Here is a 19,297-nt window from a genome sequence, read left to right as displayed (position 1 = left end):
TTCTCAAACTTTACCTTATGCTTCTAATGTGCTTTGTCCTTTCTCATGCTGAGCCCTGACAACCAGTGAGTACTCGTGGTGGGAAATGTGACATCATCTGTGGAAGATAGTGGAACATCGTGTGAAACACGCCTCCCTTAGGAGCTGGTGCCTGGACTTTGCACTCCCTCGCCCTGGAAAACATTCCCTGCGCTCTGCGTTTTCCCCAGAGTTGCTACTGACAGAGTGAGCTATTGCCCATTCAATGTTTATTCCGCATGATTTATCGTCCTTCTGGGTTTTCTTTCCCCACCGGCCGTTCTCTTAAATCTCTCCTGCTGCGATTCTGTTCTCTGCCAACGGGTAGTGCCAGCCTGGGCACGAATCACTCCCTCCCTAGCCCAGAAAGCAGCAGGCAAACCGGCTCTGCAGGGCATCCGAGTGCAGCATTTAGTTTCCAAAGTATATGAGTTAGCTCTAGATGCTAATGAAGAAGAATGACCATATTTTTGTGAAACGAGAACCCACTGATGGCGTAATGTTCTTGTGTTTCCTTAAATGGAGACACACTAGGTTACATAATGAGAGAGTTTGGCATTAAAGCTGCAATTTATGCACATATGAACTGAGATATTTCCAAGGTGGATTTCTCAACTTCTCCATATCTCTCAATTGTTCCCAACTAATTTGCCTTTTTCAGGAATCTGATTATGTAAGCAAATAGTTTTGAAATGAGTGAAGGCTGATGGGGTTCACGATAAATCAGACACCATGTAATCTATTTACCTAGCTATATCTATGTATCTTACAGATTTGTGCATCTGTCTGTGAGTCCGTTTCTTCAAGAACTCCTCCTTATTGAGTAAGAGCTAGGATCATCAAATTTGGCATGCATATTAGGGTGGCATTTGCAATGGCATATTAGGGTGGCATTTGCAATGGCATATTAGGGTGGCATATAAGGAAGAGCATTTCCAGCAGATCAAGGGAAGTGATTTTTCTACTTTATTCGGCACTGGTGAGGCCACATTTCGAGTGTTGCATCCAGTTCTGGGCCCCCCAGTAGCGAGAGGATGTGGATGCATTGGAGAGGGTCTAGCACAGGGCAATGAAATGAGGGGGCTGGAGCACATGACCTACGAGGAGAGGCTGAAGGACTTGGGCTTATTTAACCACAGAAGAGCAGAGTGAAGGGGGATTTGATTGGAACCCCTCTTCAGAGAGTTGAAGGCTGCTAAGAGGATGGAGAGGGGCTATTTTCAGTACAGGCAGGTGGCAGAATGAGGAGCACTCGTCTCAGTTTTCTCTGATATCCAACCTAGACATCTCCCTGAGGAACTTATTTCCCTAAGAGGGTGAGGAAAACTGGAATGGGCTCCCAAGAGAGAGGGTGGAATCTCCATCCCTAGAGGTTTTTAAGTCTCGGATGACAAAGCCCTGGCCGGGTTGCTTTAGGCAGGGGGCTGGATGTGATGGCTCTTGAGATCTCTTCCCACCGTAGGATTCTAACAGTTCAATACACACCTGTTGGGGATGGCACATATGGTCTTGGGTTGATTCTCTATAATATTTGGATCAGGGAAAAATATTCTAATTGAAATTAATTCATTTAGTTTGAGTTGATCTATTCCATGTGCTTTAAATCGGGGTGGGCAATAATTTTTGATGGGGGAACACTCCAAGATTTTGAAAAGTGGTCGAGAGCCAATGGGGGTTGAAGGTGTTTGTCGCCTGAATAAATAAAAAGGCCTCCCTTTTGTTACATATTCCCTTAGCTTTATTGTGCCAGTGATTTCACTGCTCATCTCATGGTCCTATTATGCTTCGTCCTATTGGATGCCGAACAGTCTACATGTAACTCGGTGAAGTGAAAGATGGAACGTGGCTTTCAAATCTAGAGCGATAAGGAACACAGCCAAGTATCTTCTCTGAAACGTGTCAGCGTGAAGACAGAGATTGTATGTGGGTCTTACTGTCACCTGGGAAATACAGTCGCTGCGCTTCGCAGTGACTCTGTGTCTAAGTGCAAACTTGGATGCTCACATACATTAAACCGTTCATTGATGGCGTCTTCATATGGGTCTGTTGATTTCTTTTCGCCTCCATTTTTTAGTTTCCAAAACTCTCGGTGAAAGTCTCCCCCGTGCTGAGGGTCACTCCCAGCCTTGGGCACTAATCAATTCCTCACACACTTGTAAGTGAGAGGACCAAGGTCATTCCTTGGTCACTAGCACTGTGGGGGCCCTGTGAAAGGGGGGGCAGGAATTATTTTCCTTGTTCCACACATCTCAGATAAATAAACGACTCTCAAAATGGGACTTTCTCAAGTGAGCCACATGCCAATGCCCTGAATGCACTGCTGGTGTCCTGGAGACATTAGAGATCAAACGATAACTGAGACGACTATTAGGAATTGGGCATGCCTCGTTCCACTTCCAGTATTGCCACTGGAGTGGCCCTGAGCAATTGAATTCAGCTGTGAGCATCAGTCATTGTGTCATTACGTTAGAAGTTAATAACAGCCTGTTCCACATGGGTGCTGTGAATTATGGGTCTCGTAAAGCGGTGAATCCCTAAGCAGGCGTGAAGGGGTCAGGCGGCTGTTTTGCTTTGTTTGCTGCTTCCATGTGTGAAGCTCTAAGCAGAGAGATTAGGGGCTGCAAGGTAGAAAGACCAGGAAACGGGGATTTTCTCCGTGCTTTCTTACAATCCCAGCTACATCTCGATTCCCCAGAGCTGGGACTGTGTGTATCCTCTTCTTATCCCAACTCAAACCCTAACTAAGGCTGTGTCTAGACTGGCAAGTTTTTCCACAAAATCATCTGCTTTTGCGGAAAAACTTGCCAGCTGTCTACACTGGCTGCTTGAATTTCCGCGAAAGCACTGACGATCTGATGTAAGAGATTGGAAATGCTATGCAGCTCCCATTCGGACAAAAGTCTTTTTCTGAAAAACCTTTGCGCAAAAGGGCCAGTGTAGACAGCAGAGATTTGTTTTCCACAAAAAAGCCCCGATCGCGAAAATGGCAATCGGGGCTTTTTTACGGAAAAGCGCGTCTAGATTGGCCACGGACGCTTTTTCTCAAAAAGTGCTTTTGCGGAAAAATGTCCTGCCAATCTAGACGCACTTTTCTGAAAATGTTTTTAACGGAAAACTTTTCCGTTAAAAGCATTTCCGGAAAATCATGCCAGTGTAGACGTAGCCTAAATGTATGCCCCTCCAGTAAATATCTATGATTCACACGTAAGCAGGATCAGAAGGAATGCTTCCCATAGTGCAGGGGAGAGACCCTGGCTCGGTCTATTAAGTACAGTTTGTTCCTGTTTTGCTTTGATTTCTTAGGTATACAGCTGATGGTGCAGTTTTGTTCACTGTCATCAACTTAATTTATGACCGTTCTTATGTTCTTAGGAGAGATGACAAGTGAGCAAAAAAGCGATAGCTAATTCCATGGAGGATAGGGCCATCAACACTTCTTAGCCAGGCTGGGTAGGGATGGTGTCCCTGGACTCTGTTTCTCAGAGTTCAGGATTGGGCGACAGGGGAGGGATCACGTGAGGATTCCCTGTCCTGTTCCCTCTCTCTGGGGCACTTGGCACTGGTCACCATGGGCAGACAGGACGCTGGGCTAGATGGACCGTTGGTGTGATCCCGTCTGGCCATTCAGATGTTCTTATGTTCACCCAACAAGAGCTATGTTTGCATTAAACGCGGGGTAGCTAAAATATGGTTACCAATTTCGGGTGTGAAAAGTGGTTTCAAAATGTAACCATATAACTGCTAAAAATCCTAGCGGTTACATGCACTGTGGGCTCTGCCATCCATCCCCTCATCCAGGTCATTAATAAAGATGTTGAATAAAACCGGCCTCAGAACCGAGCCTTGGGGCACTCCACTTGGAACCCACCGCCAGACAGATATCGAGCTGTTGATCACTACCCCTTGAGCCTGATAGTCTAGTCAGCTTTCTATCCACCTTACAGTCCATGTATCCAATCCACACTCCTTTAACTTGCTGGCAAGGGTATTGTGGGAGAGCGTATTAAAACCTTTGCTAAAGTCAAGGTAGATCACATCTACCGACTTCCCCATATCCACAGAGCCAGTTACCTCATCATAGAAGCTAGTCAGATTGGTCAGGCAGGACTTGACCTTTGTGAATCCATGTTGACTCTTCCTGATCACTTTCCCCTCTTCCAAGTCCTTCAGAATGGATTCCTGGAGGATCCCCTCCATGATTTTTCTGGGGGTGGTTCTGCAGAACCGGATGATCCTTGACTATAGCTGTTTAAACTCTTGGATACAGCCCTTGTCTGGCAGCAAACCTCACAGGAAGTTATCTCAGGGTGATAGATGGGTGTTTCTGTCCCCCTCAGAAGAGACTCTACAACCACCCCTGCCGTACACTTCCTCCTGGGAATGGTGGCTGCAAACCTCCCAATCTCTGTGCTACATGGCTTCTCTTCTTTCTTAGGTAAATACCATTATCTGTTGGGTTTTTTTGAGTAATGAAATTCCTCCAATTGACACCGTCCTAACAGGGATAGCACTAATTCCCATTACAAGGGCACAAGGAAGTAGGTGATGGGCATGTTAAATTATTATTTCAGATGAAAAAGTTCCTTTGTCCATAAGGTCAAGACGACATTTCAAGAAGGTGGGTGTATGACTGGTTGAAAAACAGAACTCAGAGCCTACTTAACAATGGTTTGATTCCTATATGGGGGTGTGTGTAGACTACATGGCACTGTCGACAGAGCCATGTAGATGAGGCAGGACGGCAAAGGAAAATGAAGCTGCAATTTAAATAATCGCCGCTTCATTTAAATAAAAATGGCCACCGCGCTGTGCTGATCAGCTGACAGTCGGCACAGGGTGGCAGGCTAGACGGGGATCTGCTGACCCCAGAACCCTTCATCGGCAGATCCTTTATGCCTCGTGTGACGGGGAAGCCGCCCCCCCGCACTGAGGCCCGCTTGCTGACAGGCCCCTGCTGCCCAGGCGCCGACGCTGCCGGTGCCCTGAGCGGCGGGTGGAGTGATGAGTGGGCAGGTGTGGAAGGATCGGGGCAGAGCGGGGGTGTGACGCCGGCTGACGAGTACAAACAGGAGGCAGGAGGAAGGAGGGAGGGGAAGAGCAGGAGCTGGATAGCGAGGGAGCCCCGGACGCCGCAGAGAGCCGACTGGACAGGAGCCCTGGAGGGGAGCAGCCCCATCACAGACCGCGGGGGATCCAGCCGGCCAGAGGACAGGAGGACCGAGCGGGAACAGGGAAACTGACGTGGCTGGACTGAGGCGAGGGCAGAGCAGCGCAGCAGCGCAGCAGCGCGGCAGCCAAGGGAGGACTATAAGAGGGACCTTGTTAGGGGAAGGACAAGCCGTAAGGGACAAGAGGCGGGAAGGGCACGGAGTGAGGGTCCTACGGACAAACTTCGGCCACCGCTACACTCATGAAACGGCATCGTTGGAGAGGTTGAAGAACAGGGGAGAAAAGCGCCTGACTTCAAAGATGGATTCTATGACCCTGCGTAATATGGAAGCAGGGAAAGTATTCCATGGGAAAGTCACGTCTGTGTTTCCATTCTGCCTGGGACACAGGTAACAAAGGGGTCTGCACCAGAGGGGAGTGGGTGCATAAGGGCCCCCACACTATGGACCGAGGGACGTGCCTGAGTCTCTCCTGACTTCTGGGTGTGAGAGGGATTGATCAGTGCCTGACACTGCACAGGGAGAATTTCCCTGACTGCCTTTGAGGAAGAACAGGAAATCTCAGACGGACCATAACATGATGCAGAAGAAAGGTTTAATGAGCAGGAGCAGCAGAATTGACATCGATCTAGAGCACAGAGAACATAATTGCAGAGTTACAGTCAGCCACAACCAGACAACAGCCCCCAAGGGACGCATCTCCCAAAGCAGCTTCCGCTCCCTTTCCCGCCCCTGCGGAGCTGTGAATCGTCTTCCCAGGTTTCATCACTGGCTCTGGACTGCTGAGCATCAGACAGGGCAAAGCAAACTATGCGCATAAGACCAGGCTCCAGAAGCGGAGAGGCCATAGAGTTGGGGGCATGTGCCCGGCAGGGAGGCAGAGATCAGCTGGGTTTGCGCAGGGGAAGCTCCCCCGCCACGCTCCATGATCTTCAGTGTCATTGGGGGTGCCCGTTCCAAGGAGCCGTGTGGGAATCTCGATCATGTCAGTCGTTTCCTGCTTGTTTCTTGTGCCGTGGATTTGCTCCTGGTTTTACCACGGGCAACAGTCATAGCGGTTAGCGTAGCACCTCCGACCCCAGTAGCCCCCATGGCAACCGCCAAAGCCACTGCCAAATCCCCCTCCTGAACCTCTGCCAGCACCACCCCCAAATACACTTCCTGAACTAACGAGAGCCCCACCTCCTAGACCACCAACACCCCCAAGAGCACCTCCACCCCCAGCACCACCCCCGTAGGGGCCATAGGGTATCTGTGGCAAGGAGGTGCCCACGACGCTGTCTTGAGGGCAAGTGGCCAGAATGGGTCCCGGGAATCTGACAGCCACTGGCGGAGCATAGACCACGGCCGTGGAGTCTCCGCAGGACGTGACACAAGGCTCATTGCAGACGTAGGCGCATGGGTCTGGGCATATGTCAGGACAAGGGTAGCATCGTGGGGCACACAGAGATTTCATCGTTGGGGAGTGTTGTCAACCTGCAAAATACAGAGAGGATCGGAGTAAACACAACTCACAATTCACAGTGTCGCTGGGGAAGCCCAGACCATGTTGTGCTGCAACACCGGGGAGGTAGGGCCGATTCGTACAGGCTCCTTAGCTGCTCCTGTTTCTTCCTTCTACTCCTATTCGCCAAGCCCCCGTAATCGTCTTCCTAAGCATCCCCTGGGAAACCTTCTTAGATCCTGGCCTCTTCCTTCCCATGCCAAGCCACTGTCTCTGGGATCCCAGGCAAGAAATGTTCTCCCTCTGCTCAGCTGTGAGTGGCCCCTTCTCCTGCAAGTCAGAGCTCTTTGGAGCCTGCAACCTCCCCCTCCCAGGGCTTCATCCCTCTAGTGTTGTGAGCTCTGATTTTTGGGAGCACTCCCCTCAGCCCCAGAACCTGCTTTCTCAATCTGACACCCTTCAGCAGAGCTTGCCTGGGGCATTCAGAGCATGACACCCTTTCACTGAGTCATGCCACCATGAAGCTGCACCAAAGCCCCGTGCAAGGAGCGGGTCTCCCTTCTACTATAGGGAACAAGAGAATCAGCAGCTGTGACCTGCCCAGCATGGCCACTACAGCTCCGAGCACTGAGCCCTCTTGAGAATCTGCTCCCAATGGATTTGCACAAAGAAATCGGGAGCAGAGAAGAGGAGCAAAGGCAGGTTTTCTGCAGCCCTATCCCAGTGTTGACTCTTCCCCCCTGAGTTGGTTGGAATGGAAGGTTCTGTGACAAGGCCACGTCGAGCTACTCATCCGATATTGAAGATTTTCTTTCTCTTGAAGGCCTGGAATTCTCAAACCCTGTGTGATACCAGTGGGCCAAAGTGGTGCTGAGAACAGTCAGTAACAGTGTTGACTTGGGTTAACAAGGAGACAAGCAACACTCGCTGGAAGCCTGTGAGAGCCGGGTCTGCATTCCATAGGTAGCTGTGTAAATCCTAACCTGCTATTTTTAGGACAAGTTCCACCCAAATTCTGAAAACGAAGAGCAACACAAAATGTCCCAGATAAAGGAGAAGCCCCCCCTCCCGCATCCTACAGCTCTACCAACACAGACAAGTGGTGCAGTTAGCTCCAGAGTTAAAACTATCACTGTAGCAACACTAGACGTAATCTGAGTCAAAGAGACTTACCTGGTGCAATCAGGGGATGGAGTCAAGAGAAGTGGATAGCACAACGGGCCGTTCCAAGTGTTTTTATAGGCTTTCTTAGCCAATGGGAAGCGCGAGATCCACCCTTTATGCACTGAGACCTTATCAGTGTCCAAACTATTTGTGCTTGCTAGGGTAACTCCTGTAATTATTTTAACGATTGCTAGTCAAGTCTCGGAACCACCCAGAATGCTCTCAATGCTGCAAGGTGCAATTTTAGTTTTGCTTTTATCTTTATGGGCCAAGTCCCTTCCTTGTACCATCCTCCTGACTTTCCGGGTGTTGACAGGGAAATACATCTCCTTTAATTTCTCTCCTTTTGCTCTGAGTAACTTCCGCGTCTGAGGGTGTGTGAGAGGTTTATCAATGGGACAATCTGCTGACATGCCCAGGAATCCATGTTAGTTCTTTGTGCATGCAGATCAGTCTATAATTAATGGTCGTGTGGAGTTTCTCTTTGGGAGGTTGCTTAGACTACCCACCTGTAACACTTCACTTCGTGTTTTTCCCAGTAGTTGTGAAGTCTGTGGCTGCCTTTTCAATCACTTCAATGGCCTTCTATCCGGGATGCCTGGGTCCCGGTACTCCCTGCCCTGGGGTTACAGGCATCCCTTCTAGGCCTGCCGAGCACAACAGCATGGGATCCACACGCTAAACGTGATTTCTGCTCATGCCACGAGTTTCGCTGCTCTGAGCGGCTCTGGATGGTATTCTGCTCTGCTGCGAGGTGGGAAGGGCTGTTCCCCACTATCGCCCATCCTATGCAGAAGATCGGGCCCACCAGAGACTTTACAAGTCCTTGCCTCTATCGGCTTCTGCTTCAAAATTCGCCCAGCTCACGGGTTCCCTGAGCTTCGGGTGCTAGCTTCCAAGTGACAAAACCAACTTGGTCGTGAGGTGTTACAGAGCAACTGAAGAAAAACAAATGTTAATGCAAAGAGAATTTCCTCCCTCGGATTCAGCTCTGGTTACGGTGCACAGGGTGGAGGACACATGGACTCAGCAAAGAGGAATTTAATAAAACTATAAAACAGAGACAATAAATGGATGGTGTCTAATTAAACATTCCCTGTTAGTTACGGAGCCAACAGCTCCACAACAGCTCTACAATTCAGGGTCCAGCTCTAGGCCTGGGGATTCCTTTTCTAGGCACGGATATTCCTGCCTGAATCAATTCATCTTTCCCCCAACTCCTGCTTTGCTCTCCCTTAAAGAGCAGCAGCAGGCAGATTCCCTTTAATTCAAGTCTCAACCCCTTCTTCCTATTGGTTCTTCTGGCTCCCTGCCAACACTTCCTGGTTACCTGGGGTTTAGCCTCGTAGTTACTGAACGCTGGGATGTTTAGAAACGGCAGCACTACTCCCATTCAGCACGGATGGCCAGTCAAGTGCTCTGTGGCCTCGAGTCGGGGACTCGGGTGATGATGAGAACGGGACCCCAAGCCCAGGCTCCTTTCTGTGCTGCAGAGAAGAGTGGCGGGATGAGAATGGAAAGACAGCACTGTGGTTTAACGGTTTGGGATTAAAATCTTGGAACGCCTTCTTGTTCTGTGACTCAAATGACAGCGGTGTTCTTCTGAAACTCTGCACCCCGGGATCCCAGATCTTGTCACCTGAGAGAGAGAAATATTAGCCCCTCAGCCATTGGAGAATGGTCGGGGAATGAGTTTCCATGTAAAATTGTCCTAACCCCAAATAGGATCCCCTTCAGCCCAGGATGAAGGGCCTTCTCTCTTCAAGGAGTGCCCCACCATTGGCAGAATGGTTTTACGCGGCTGTGACGGACCGGGCGTCTGCTCAGGGCGAATTGCTCAACTTCGGGGCTCCTTACAGCCCCCAGAATGGTGACCTCTCCAAACAGGCCACAAACCAGTCCCACAGAGCACATCAGCTGCCTGCCTGAAGCCTCACGAGCAAAACCCCTCCGAAACCCCAGCAATATCCGTGCCCCAGAAGGCCCCGGGCCTCGTACACAGGTGGGGGAACTTAGCACCCAATCCCACCTACCCCGAACAAGTTCTGTCCGGTTCCAAGAAACCAGCCACAGCTCCCTGGTCAATTTACCCCCTGGACCTTACCCACAAATCACGCTGAGCCAATCTTTTAGCATCTAACACCTAAAGGTTGTTAAAGGATAGTACATTACAGTCATCGAATCTCCCAGTTCTCCATGCAGGCTCTAGCAGAGATGTTACAGCTGCTGGCTTAAGAGTCCTTGTTGCACATCCTAGAATCAGGATGGGTCCACAGTTCTTTCTGGCTCTTCGATCCCTGCATTGCTGCCTCTGGGATGAAGTGCTGAGCTGAGAACCAAAATGGAGTCGACCACATAGCCTATTTATCCCTCCTTCCTGGTCTCTTCTTGGCTGCAGCAGGTCACCTGGCCAGCGGCCTATTTCTGTGTTCCTTGCTGGCAGCCCCTAGGTATCAGTCCTCATTCTTTAGGTGTGTCTTTGGCCCATTGAGTGCCATTGTCCCACAGTACCTCGCAAATTAGCACGTCCATATGCCAGGCTCTGCCCAATGCTCAACCACATGCAGAGAAATATTCAGTATCCACACAGATTACAGATTCCTAACTACACACACAGACATTATACAATCACATGAGTAACGTACATAGGATTAGCAGACAGTGAGCTTCTATTCAATACCTCACATGGCCCCTTCTATACCATTTTTGGGGCCAATACCCCCACCTATGGGTGCAGCAGTGACCTGGCTACTTTCCTCAAATTCAGTAACGTGACAGCGGCCATCTCCAACACAACCGCACTTTCTCTGGGCAGGGGATAAGGAAGCCTAAAAGAATCTCTGAAGTTTACTAGGGAATTCTCTGGAACATTACAGACTGCCCACGAAAGCTTATGCTTCAACACTTCTGTTAAAGACCCACTTCGTCAGATGCATGTCTTTGCCCACGAAAGTTTATGCTCCAACACTTCTGTTAGTCTTGAAGGTGCCAGAGGACTCCTCGCCACTTTTAGGGAATACTCTGTGGCTATCCAGGCAGCTAGCAATTGCTCAGTGGTTGCCAACCCTATGTGATGAGCCTTCATGGAAGCATTCACCACATCAGGTGGGCAATGGCTTCTACCCGTAAAAAGCCAATGCCTGCATGGACAGGTGATTTGCCCATGTGACGGCTCCTGGGACTAAACACCTCTCGGCACTGCACGTTTCTTCAGTAAGAACAATGGGATTCAAAAAACACGGAAGAACCTGTAAGAAGACTAGCAGACCTCCCTGTCTTGCCTCTTTCCTGTGAAAACAGGTGGACTATGGACTTGAACCTACAGGTACAATTAGGGTAATATGTTTTCCAAATATCCAACCTAGACCTCCCTCACTACAACTTGGGACATTTGCTCCTTGTTCTGCCTTAGTTCACCACTAGGAACAGCCTCTGTCCATCCTCTTTGGAACCCCCCTTCAGGTAGCTAAAGAAGCCCAAATCCCTCAGCCTCTCCTCACAGGTCATGTGATCCAGGCCCCTCATCATTGTGGTTCCCTCCCCTGGTCTCTCTCCATTGAGTCCACATCCTTTGTGTAATGTGAGGCCCAGGACTGGACGTAATACTCCAGATGTGGCCTCACCAGTGCCAACTAATGTGGAATAATCACTTCCCTAGATCTGCTGTCAATGCTCCTCCTAATGCACCCGAATGTGCTGTTAGCCTTCTTGGCTACAAGGGCACACTGTTGACTCACATCCAGCTTCTCATCCGCTGCAATCACCAGGTCCTTTCCTGCTGAATTGTTGCTTAGCCAGGCAGCTCCCAGCCTGTAACAATGCTTGGGATTCTTCCACCCCAAGTGCAGGACTCTGTGCTTGTCCTTGTTGAACCTCATCGGATTTATTTGGGCCTAATCCTTGTACTTGTCTAATTCACTCGAAGCCCTCTCCCTACCCTCCAATGTAGCTACCTTCCCCCTAGCTTAGGGTCAACTGTAAACTTGCTGAGGGTGCAATCCATCCCTTCATTCAGGTCATTAATATTGATGTCGAACAAAGCCGGCCCTAGAACCGATACTTCCGGCACGCTGCTTGAAACCGAGCACCAACAAGACATTGAGCCATTGATCAGCATCCATCGAACCTGACAATGTAGCCAGCTTCCCGGCCACCTGATAGTCCAGGTATCCAATCCAGACTTCCTTAACGTGCTGGCAAGACCGATTGTGGGAGACCGTATCAAAAGCTTTGTTAAAGTCAAATTATAGCACATTCCCTGGCTTCCCTGTGTCCACAGAGGCAGTTAATTCATCAGAGAAGCTCATCAGGTTGTTCAGGCAGGACTGGCCCTTTGCAAATCCATGGTTGCTATTCCTGAACACTTTCCCCTCTTGCAAGTGCTTGAAAAAGGATTCATTGAGGATCCCCTCCGTGATTTTTCTGTTGGTCTATAAGGTGCCACAGGACTCCTTGCCATTCTTGTCTGGCAGCAAATCTCACAGGATGTCATCCCAGGGTGCTAGATGGGTGTTTCTGTCCTCTTCAGAAGAAAGTCTCCAAGCACCCATACCCTACGCTTCCTCCTGAGAATGGTGGCTGCAAACCTCCCAGCCTCCGGGCTTCATTTCTTCTCTTCCTTCTTCGCACAGTGTCAATTGGAGGAAATTCATTACTCTGAAATAATAATTTCACATGTCCATCACCTACTTTCTTGTGCCCTGGTAATGGGTATTAGTGATACACCTCTTAGGTAAATATCATTTCCTTTTTTTTCTGAGAGCCAATTGCATCTTGATTTTAATAAGGTTTCTGACTAAGGGTACATCTAGACTATAGGCTTTGTCGACAGATACCGTCAACAAAGCCTCTGTCGACAAAGATCGTCTAGACTACAGCCAGTTCTGACGACAAAGCAAGCCGCTTTGTCGACAGAGAGTCTAGATGCTCTCTTTTGAAAAAGCACAGTGTGGGTGCAATAGCTCCTTTTTTTGACATAACTCTGTTGGGAAAAGGCGTTATTCCTCATAGAATGAGGTTTACCGCCATCAAGAAAACTGCCGCGTTCTGTCGACTTAGTGTTGACAGAACTTGGCGGCCATGTAGACACATGTATAGTTTTGTCGACAAACGTCACTTTTGTTGACAAAGCCCTGTAGCCTAGACACACCCAAAGAGAAACAGGGGAGTCTCCAAAGCAACCTGGGGAAACAGTTCCCTTTTCCACTAGGTTAAGATAATGGTTTGCTTCCTATGTGGGAAGCCATCCTGAAAGGAGATATGTAGAGCATTGTCCTGGGTCATGTAATCCATGATGCGGTTTTAATGACATTGGCAACAATGAGGCAAGTACATTTAGGATGTTTGCAGATGTTCTTCCAAGTGCTCGAAACCCTTCTACATTTGGTGTCAAGTTTTGTATTGATAAGAATTTTGACCAATGGGACAATAGGCCTGGAAATCACTGACATGAAGTTCAGTCCAAACAATGGAAAGTCCTATATTTGGGAACCAAATTATCCTGCTCTCACTGGCACTGGGGAGTCTCCTGATGGAGAATTTTACCCAGCTCTGCTCAACCGAATGTACTGGGAAAGACGTGAGCCCCCTGAAAGAGACACCAGAGGAGAGCCAGATCAATTATATCAACTTAGGAAACCAGACCTATGAAGAGTGGAGGAAAAAAAAGGCCTGTTGAATCTTGAGGAGAACATGTGAGGGAGGAAGCTGATAACATGCTCCATGACCCACTGGTCAGTGAGGAGGGAGAAACAGTAACAGGAAACTCAGAAATGGCAGAGACGCTCAATGACTTCTTTGTTTCGGTCTTTACCGAGAAGTCTGTAGGAATGCCTAACATAGTGAATGCTAGTGGAAAGGGGGTAATTTTAGAAGGTAAAATAAAAAAAGGACAAGTTAAAAATCACCTAGAAAAGTGAGATGCCTGCAAGTCACCAGGACCTGATGAAATGCATCCTAGAATACTCAAGGAGCTGATAGCTAGAGGCTCAGATACCTATTCTATCATCTTTGGAAAATCATGGGAGACAGGAGAGATTCCAGAGGACTGGAAAAGGGCAAATATAGTACCCATCTATAAAAAGGGAAATAAGAACAACCGAGGAAACTATAGACCAGTCAGTTTAACTTCTGTGCCAGGGAAGATAATGGAGCAAGTAATTAAGGAAATCATCTGTAAACACTTGGAAATTGGCAAGGTGATAGGGAACAGCCAGAATGGATTTGTAAAGAACAAACCATGTCAAACCAATCTGATAGCTTTCTTTGATAGGATAACGAGTCTTGTGGATAAGGGAGAAGCGGTGGACGTGGTATACCTAGACTATAGTAAGGTATTTTATATGGTCTCGCATGATATTCTTATCAATAAGCTAGGTAAATACAACTTAGATGGGGCTACTATAAGGTGGGTGCATAACTGGCTGGATAACCATTCTCAGAGAGTAGTTATTAATGGTTCACAATCCTGCTGGAAAGGCATAACAAGTGGAGTTCCGCAGGGATCTCTTTTGGGACCGGCTCTGTTCAATATCTTCATCAATGATTTAGATATTGGTATAGAAAGTACACTTATTAAGTTTGCAGATGATACCAAGCTGGGAGGGGTTGCCACTAATCTGGAGGATAGGGTCATAATTCAAAATGACCTGGACAAATTGGAGAAATGTTCTGGGATAAATAAATGAATAATAAAGACAAATGCAAAGTGCTCCACTTAGGAAGGAACAATCAGCTTCACACATACAGAATGGGAAGCGACAGTCTGGGAAAGAGTACGGAAGAAAGGGATCTAGGGGTTATAGTGGACCACAAGTTAAATATGAGTCAGCAGAGTGATGCTGTTGCAAAGAAAGCAAACGTGATTCTGGGATGTATTAACAGGTGTGTTGTGAGCAAGACACGAGAAGTCATTCTTGTGCTCTACTCTGCGCTGGTTAGGCCTCAACTGGAGCATTGTGTCCAGTTCTGGGCACCACATTTCGAGAAAGATGTGGAGAAATTGGAGAGGATCCAGAGAAGAGCAACAAGAATGATTAAAGATCTAGAGAACATGACCTATGAGGAAAGGCTGAAGAATTGGGTTTGTTTAGTTTAGAAAAGAGAAGATTGAGGGGGGACATGAGAGCAGTTTTCAAGTATCTAAAAGGGTGTCATAAGGAGGAGGGAGAAAACTTGTTCATCTTGGCCTCTAAGGATAGAATAAGAAGCAATGGGCTTAAACTGCAGCAAGGGAGGTTTAGGTTGGACATTAGGGAAAAGTTCCTAACTGTCAGGGTAGTTAAACACTGGAATAAATTGCCCAGGGAGGTTGTGGAATCCCCATCTGTGGAGATATTTAAGAGCAGGTTAGATAAATGTCTCTCAGGGATGGTCTAGTCACTACGTGGTCCTGCCATGAGGGCAGGGGACTAGACTTGATGACCTCTCGAGGTCCCTTCCAGTCCTAGTATTCTATGATTCTATGGTATGTTCAGGGCTGTGATAAAGAGGATGAGGATGAATCGTTTCGTATGTCCAGTAAAAGAGGGACATGGATTGTCTGTCTTAATTTGCAGCCAGGGAGATACAGGATAGATAGAGGCATATGTGCTCTAAATTCAGGGACACTCCATCTACACAGGCTTTCTCTACTTAAGCTATGCAAATTGCGTAGGTGATTTCAAGCTATGCGCGACTATTTTGAAATTTGATGCAGTCTACAGAGCACCACATGTTGCACCAGGGAGCTATTCCAGAGTCCTCCTTGCTCCTCGTGCAATGAAGTTGAGAGGAAATTGGAAGCCCTTTATTTGAAATGTATTTTGTAATAACGGGCTTCTTGTGTAGACTGCGCAGAACACGATTTTGGGAGAAGGGATTCTGACAGGGGCTTGCCTTGCACAGCCCCAGCCCTGAGTGAGGGCAGAGAGCGAAGCCACAGCTGAGGCAGCTCTGCTAAGGAGGGCCCAGCTGGGGGCTGTACAAAGAAGGGCTCTAGGAGGGAGGGAGAGCTGCCTGCTGCTCTGGAGAGGGAGCAGAAGGGACCTGCCTGCCAGGGAAGCAGGAGGCTTCCTGGAGGCAGAGCAGGGATGGGGAAGGCAGGCACAGTGGGGAGGCTCTGGCCAGGCAAGCTCCCCGGCTGCAGGGCCTGAAGCAAGGCCCGAGGCTGCTAGGGTTCTAGAGAGGCAGCCATGGTAGGCGGAGGCAGCAAGTCCACACCCCTTTGCCAGTGAGGAGTGGCCATTACAGGCTGCAGCTTGCCCCTGAGACTGGCAGTGGGTCACTGAGGCAAGGTGGGTACCAGGGAGCTGGGTGCCCCCTGGGGGGGAGAACAGGGTGCCCTGGGGAAGGGAGGACCCTGGAGTGTAGGCAGGATGAACCCCCACCCCCAGAGTGGCTCAGACACTGGCGTGGGAACTGCGGGAGGCCAGACTCCTGAAGAGGAGCCTGGCGACAAGGAGAAACAGGGCGAGACATCAGCTAGAAGGAGGCGTCCACCGAGCCAAACAAGCTAAGTCCCAGGGCTGCCGGCTGGATGCGCCACGGTGGGGAGTCCGCCCAGTGATACGCATGTTGTCCCGAAACAGCCCCGCAGTGCAGATGTGCCCTACGCACTGATGTCAGGCTCGGAGAGGGCTTGTGGAATCCCCCTCCTTGGAGAGAATTAGGAACAGGTGAGAAAAGCACCTGTCTTCAACGGTGTCTGTGGATTTTGTTTGCCTGAGCGTAGGGGGCTGAGCTAGAAAACCCCGGGTGCTTCCACACTGCCTTCGATTTTGAGGAGTCTAGGATTCTGCGTAATATGAAAGCAGGGAAAATATTCCATGGGAAAGTCACGTCTGTGTTTCCATTCTGCCTGGGACACAGGTAACAAGGGGGTCTGCACCAGAGGGGAGCGGGTGCATAAGGGCCCCCACACTATGGACCGAGGGACGTGCCTGAGTCTCTCCTGACTTCTGGGTGCGAGAGGGATTGATCAGTGCCTGACACTGCACAGGGAGAATTTCCCTGACTGCCTTTGAGGAAGAACAGGAAATCTCAGACGGACCACAACATGATGCAGAAGAAAGGTTTAATGAGCAGGAGCAGCAGAATTGACATCGATCTAGAGCACAGAGAATGTAATTGCAGAGTTACAGTCAGAGCCACAACCAGACAACAGCCCCCAAGGGACGCATCTCCCAAAGCAGCTTCCGCTCCCTTTCCCGCCCCTGCGGAGCTGTGAATCGTCTTCCCAGGTTTCATCACTGGCTCTGGACTGCTGAGCATCAGACAGGGCAAAGCAAACTATGCGCATAAGACCAGGCTCCAGAAGCGGAGAGGCCATAGAGTTGGGGGCATGTGCCCGGCAGGGAGACAGAGATCAGCTGGGTTTGCGCAGGGGAAGCTCCCCCGCCACGCTCCGTGATCTTCAGTGTCATTGGGGGTGCCCGTTCCAAGGAGCCATGTGGGAATCTCGATCATGTCAGTCGTTTCCTGCTTGTTTCTTGTGCCGTGGATTTGCTCCTGGTTTTACCATGGGCAACAGTCATAGCGGTTAGCGTAGCACCTCCGACCCCAGTAGCCCCCATGGCAACCGCCATAGCCACTGCCAAATCCCCCTCCTGAACCTCTGCCAGCACCACCCCCAAATACACTTCCTGAACTAACGAGAGCCCCACCTCCTAGACCACCAACACCCCCAAGAGCACCTCCACCCCCAGCACCACCCCCGTAGGGGCCATAGGGTATCTGTGGCAAGGAGGTGCCCACGACGCTGTCTTGAGGGCAAGTGGCCAGAATGGGTCCCGGGAATCTGACAGCCACTGGCGGAGCATAGACCACGGCCGTGGAGTCTCCGCAGGACGTGACACAAGGCTCATTGCAGACGTAGGCGCATGGGTCTGGGCATATGTCAGGACAAGGGTAGCATCGTGGGGCACACAGAGATTTCATCGTTGGGGAGTGTTGTCAACCTGCAAAATACAGAGAGGATCGGAGTAAACACAACTCACAATTCACAGTGTCGCTGGGGAAGCCCAGACCATGTTGTGCTGCAACACCGGGGAGGTAGGGCCGATTCGTACAGGCTCCTTAGCTGCTCCTGTTTCTTCCTTCTCCTCCTATTCGCCAAGCCCCCGTAATCGTCTTCCTAAGCATCCCCTGGGAAACCTTCTTAGATCCTGTCTTCCTCCTTCCCATGCCAAGCCACTGTCTCTGGGATCCCAGGCAAGAAATGTTCTCCCTCTGCTCAGCTGTGAGTGACCCCTTCTCCTGCAAGTCAGAGCTCTTTGGAGCCTGCAACCTCCCCCTCCCAGGGCTTCATCCCTCTAGTGTTGTGAGCTCTGATTTTTGGGAGCACTCCCCTCAGCCCCAGAACCTGCTTTCTCAATCTGACACCCTTCAGCAGAGCTTGCCTGGGGCATTCAGAGCATGACACCCTTTCACTGAGTCATGCCACCATGAAGCTGCACCAAAGCCCCGTGCAAGGAGCGGGTCTTCATTCTTCCATAGGGAACAAGAGAATCAGCAGCTGTGACCTGCCCAGCATGGCCACTACAGCTCCGAGCACTGAGCCCTCTTAAGAATCTGCTCCCAATGGATTTGCACAAAGAAATTGGGAGCAGAGAAGAGGAGCAAAGGCAGGTTTTCTGCAGCCCTATCCCAGTGTTGACTCTTCCCCCCTGAGCTGGTTGGAATGGAAGGTTCTGTGACAAGGCCACGTCGAGCTACTCATCCGATATTGAAGATTTTCTTTCTCTTGAAGGCCTGGAATTCTCAAACCCTGTGTGATACCAGTGGGCCAAAGTGGTGCTGAGAACAGTCAGTAACAGTGTTGACTTGGGTTAACAAGGAGACAAGCAACACTCGCTGGAAGCCTGTGAGAGCCGGGTCTGCATTCCATAGGTAGCTGTGTAAATCCTAACCTGCTATTTTTAGGACAAGTTCCACCCAAATTCTGAAAACGAAGAGCAACACAAAATGTCCCAGATAAAGGAGAAGCCCCCCCTCCCGCATCCTACAGCTCTATCAACACAGACAAGTGGTGCAGAGTTAGCTCCAGAGTTAAAACTATCACTGTAGCAACACTAGACGTAATCTGAGTCAAAGAGTCTTACCTGGTGCAGTCAGGGGATGGAGTCAAGAGAAGTGGATAGAACAACGGGCCGTTCCAAGTGTTTTTATAGGCTTTCTTAGCCAATGGGAAGCGCGAGATCCACCCTTTATGCACTGAGACCTTATCAGTGTCCAAACTATTTGTGCTTGCTAGGGTAACTCCTGTAATTATTTTAACGATTGCTAGTCAAGTCTCGGAACCACCCAGAATGCTCTCAATGCTGCAAGGTGCAATTTTAGTTTTGCTTTTATCTTTATGGGCCAAGTCCCTTCCTTGTACCATCCTCCTGACTTTCCGGGTGTTGACAGGGAAATACATCTCCTCTAATTTCTCTCCTTTTGCTCTGAGTAACTTCCGCGTCTGAGGGTGTGTGAGAGGTTTATCAATGGGACAATCTGCTGACATGCCCAGGAATACGTTAGTTCT

General features: G+C 49.5%; 2 protein-coding genes across 2 annotated transcripts; both read right to left on the bottom strand.

The window, feature by feature from the left end:
- Positions 1 to 5,764: 5,764 nt before the first annotated feature.
- On the bottom strand, positions 5,765 to 7,955 carry LOC149521768 (uncharacterized). The gene is made up of 2 exons (XM_089772381.1): positions 7,804 to 7,955; positions 5,765 to 6,662 (listed from the first exon to the last, which is right to left on the bottom strand). The coding sequence occupies exon 2, from the start codon at positions 6,640 to 6,642 to the stop codon at positions 6,220 to 6,222; it is 423 nt and encodes a 140-aa protein (XP_089628507.1). The 5' UTR covers positions 6,643 to 6,662; positions 7,804 to 7,955; the 3' UTR covers positions 5,765 to 6,219.
- An 8,874-nt stretch (positions 7,956 to 16,829) lies between these two features.
- Positions 16,830 to 19,026, bottom strand: LOC149521767 (uncharacterized). Its single transcript, XM_089772379.1, has 2 exons — positions 18,873 to 19,026; positions 16,830 to 17,729 (listed from the first exon to the last, which is right to left on the bottom strand). Exon 2 carries the CDS (start codon positions 17,707 to 17,709, stop codon positions 17,287 to 17,289), a length of 423 nt encoding a protein of 140 aa, XP_089628505.1. The 5' UTR covers positions 17,710 to 17,729; positions 18,873 to 19,026; the 3' UTR covers positions 16,830 to 17,286.
- Between the last annotated feature and the right edge of the window lie 271 nt (positions 19,027 to 19,297).

The sequence above is a fragment of the Pelodiscus sinensis genome, chromosome 22, assembly GCF_052426305.1.
Source record: "Pelodiscus sinensis isolate ZL-2025 chromosome 22, ASM5242630v1, whole genome shotgun sequence".
In the NCBI taxonomy this organism is placed as follows: Eukaryota; Metazoa; Chordata; order Testudines; family Trionychidae; genus Pelodiscus; species Pelodiscus sinensis.
Note: the sequence above shows the minus strand (reverse complement) of the source record. Positions and strands in the feature narration are given on the sequence as shown.

What these genes read in the sequence shown, in the direction of transcription:
- LOC149521768 (XM_089772381.1), bottom strand. Translation starts at nt 6,642, where the DNA reads ATGAAATCTCTGTGTGCCCCACGATGCTACCCTTGTCCTGACATATGC.
- LOC149521767 (XM_089772379.1), bottom strand. Translation starts at nt 17,709, where the DNA reads ATGAAATCTCTGTGTGCCCCACGATGCTACCCTTGTCCTGACATATGC.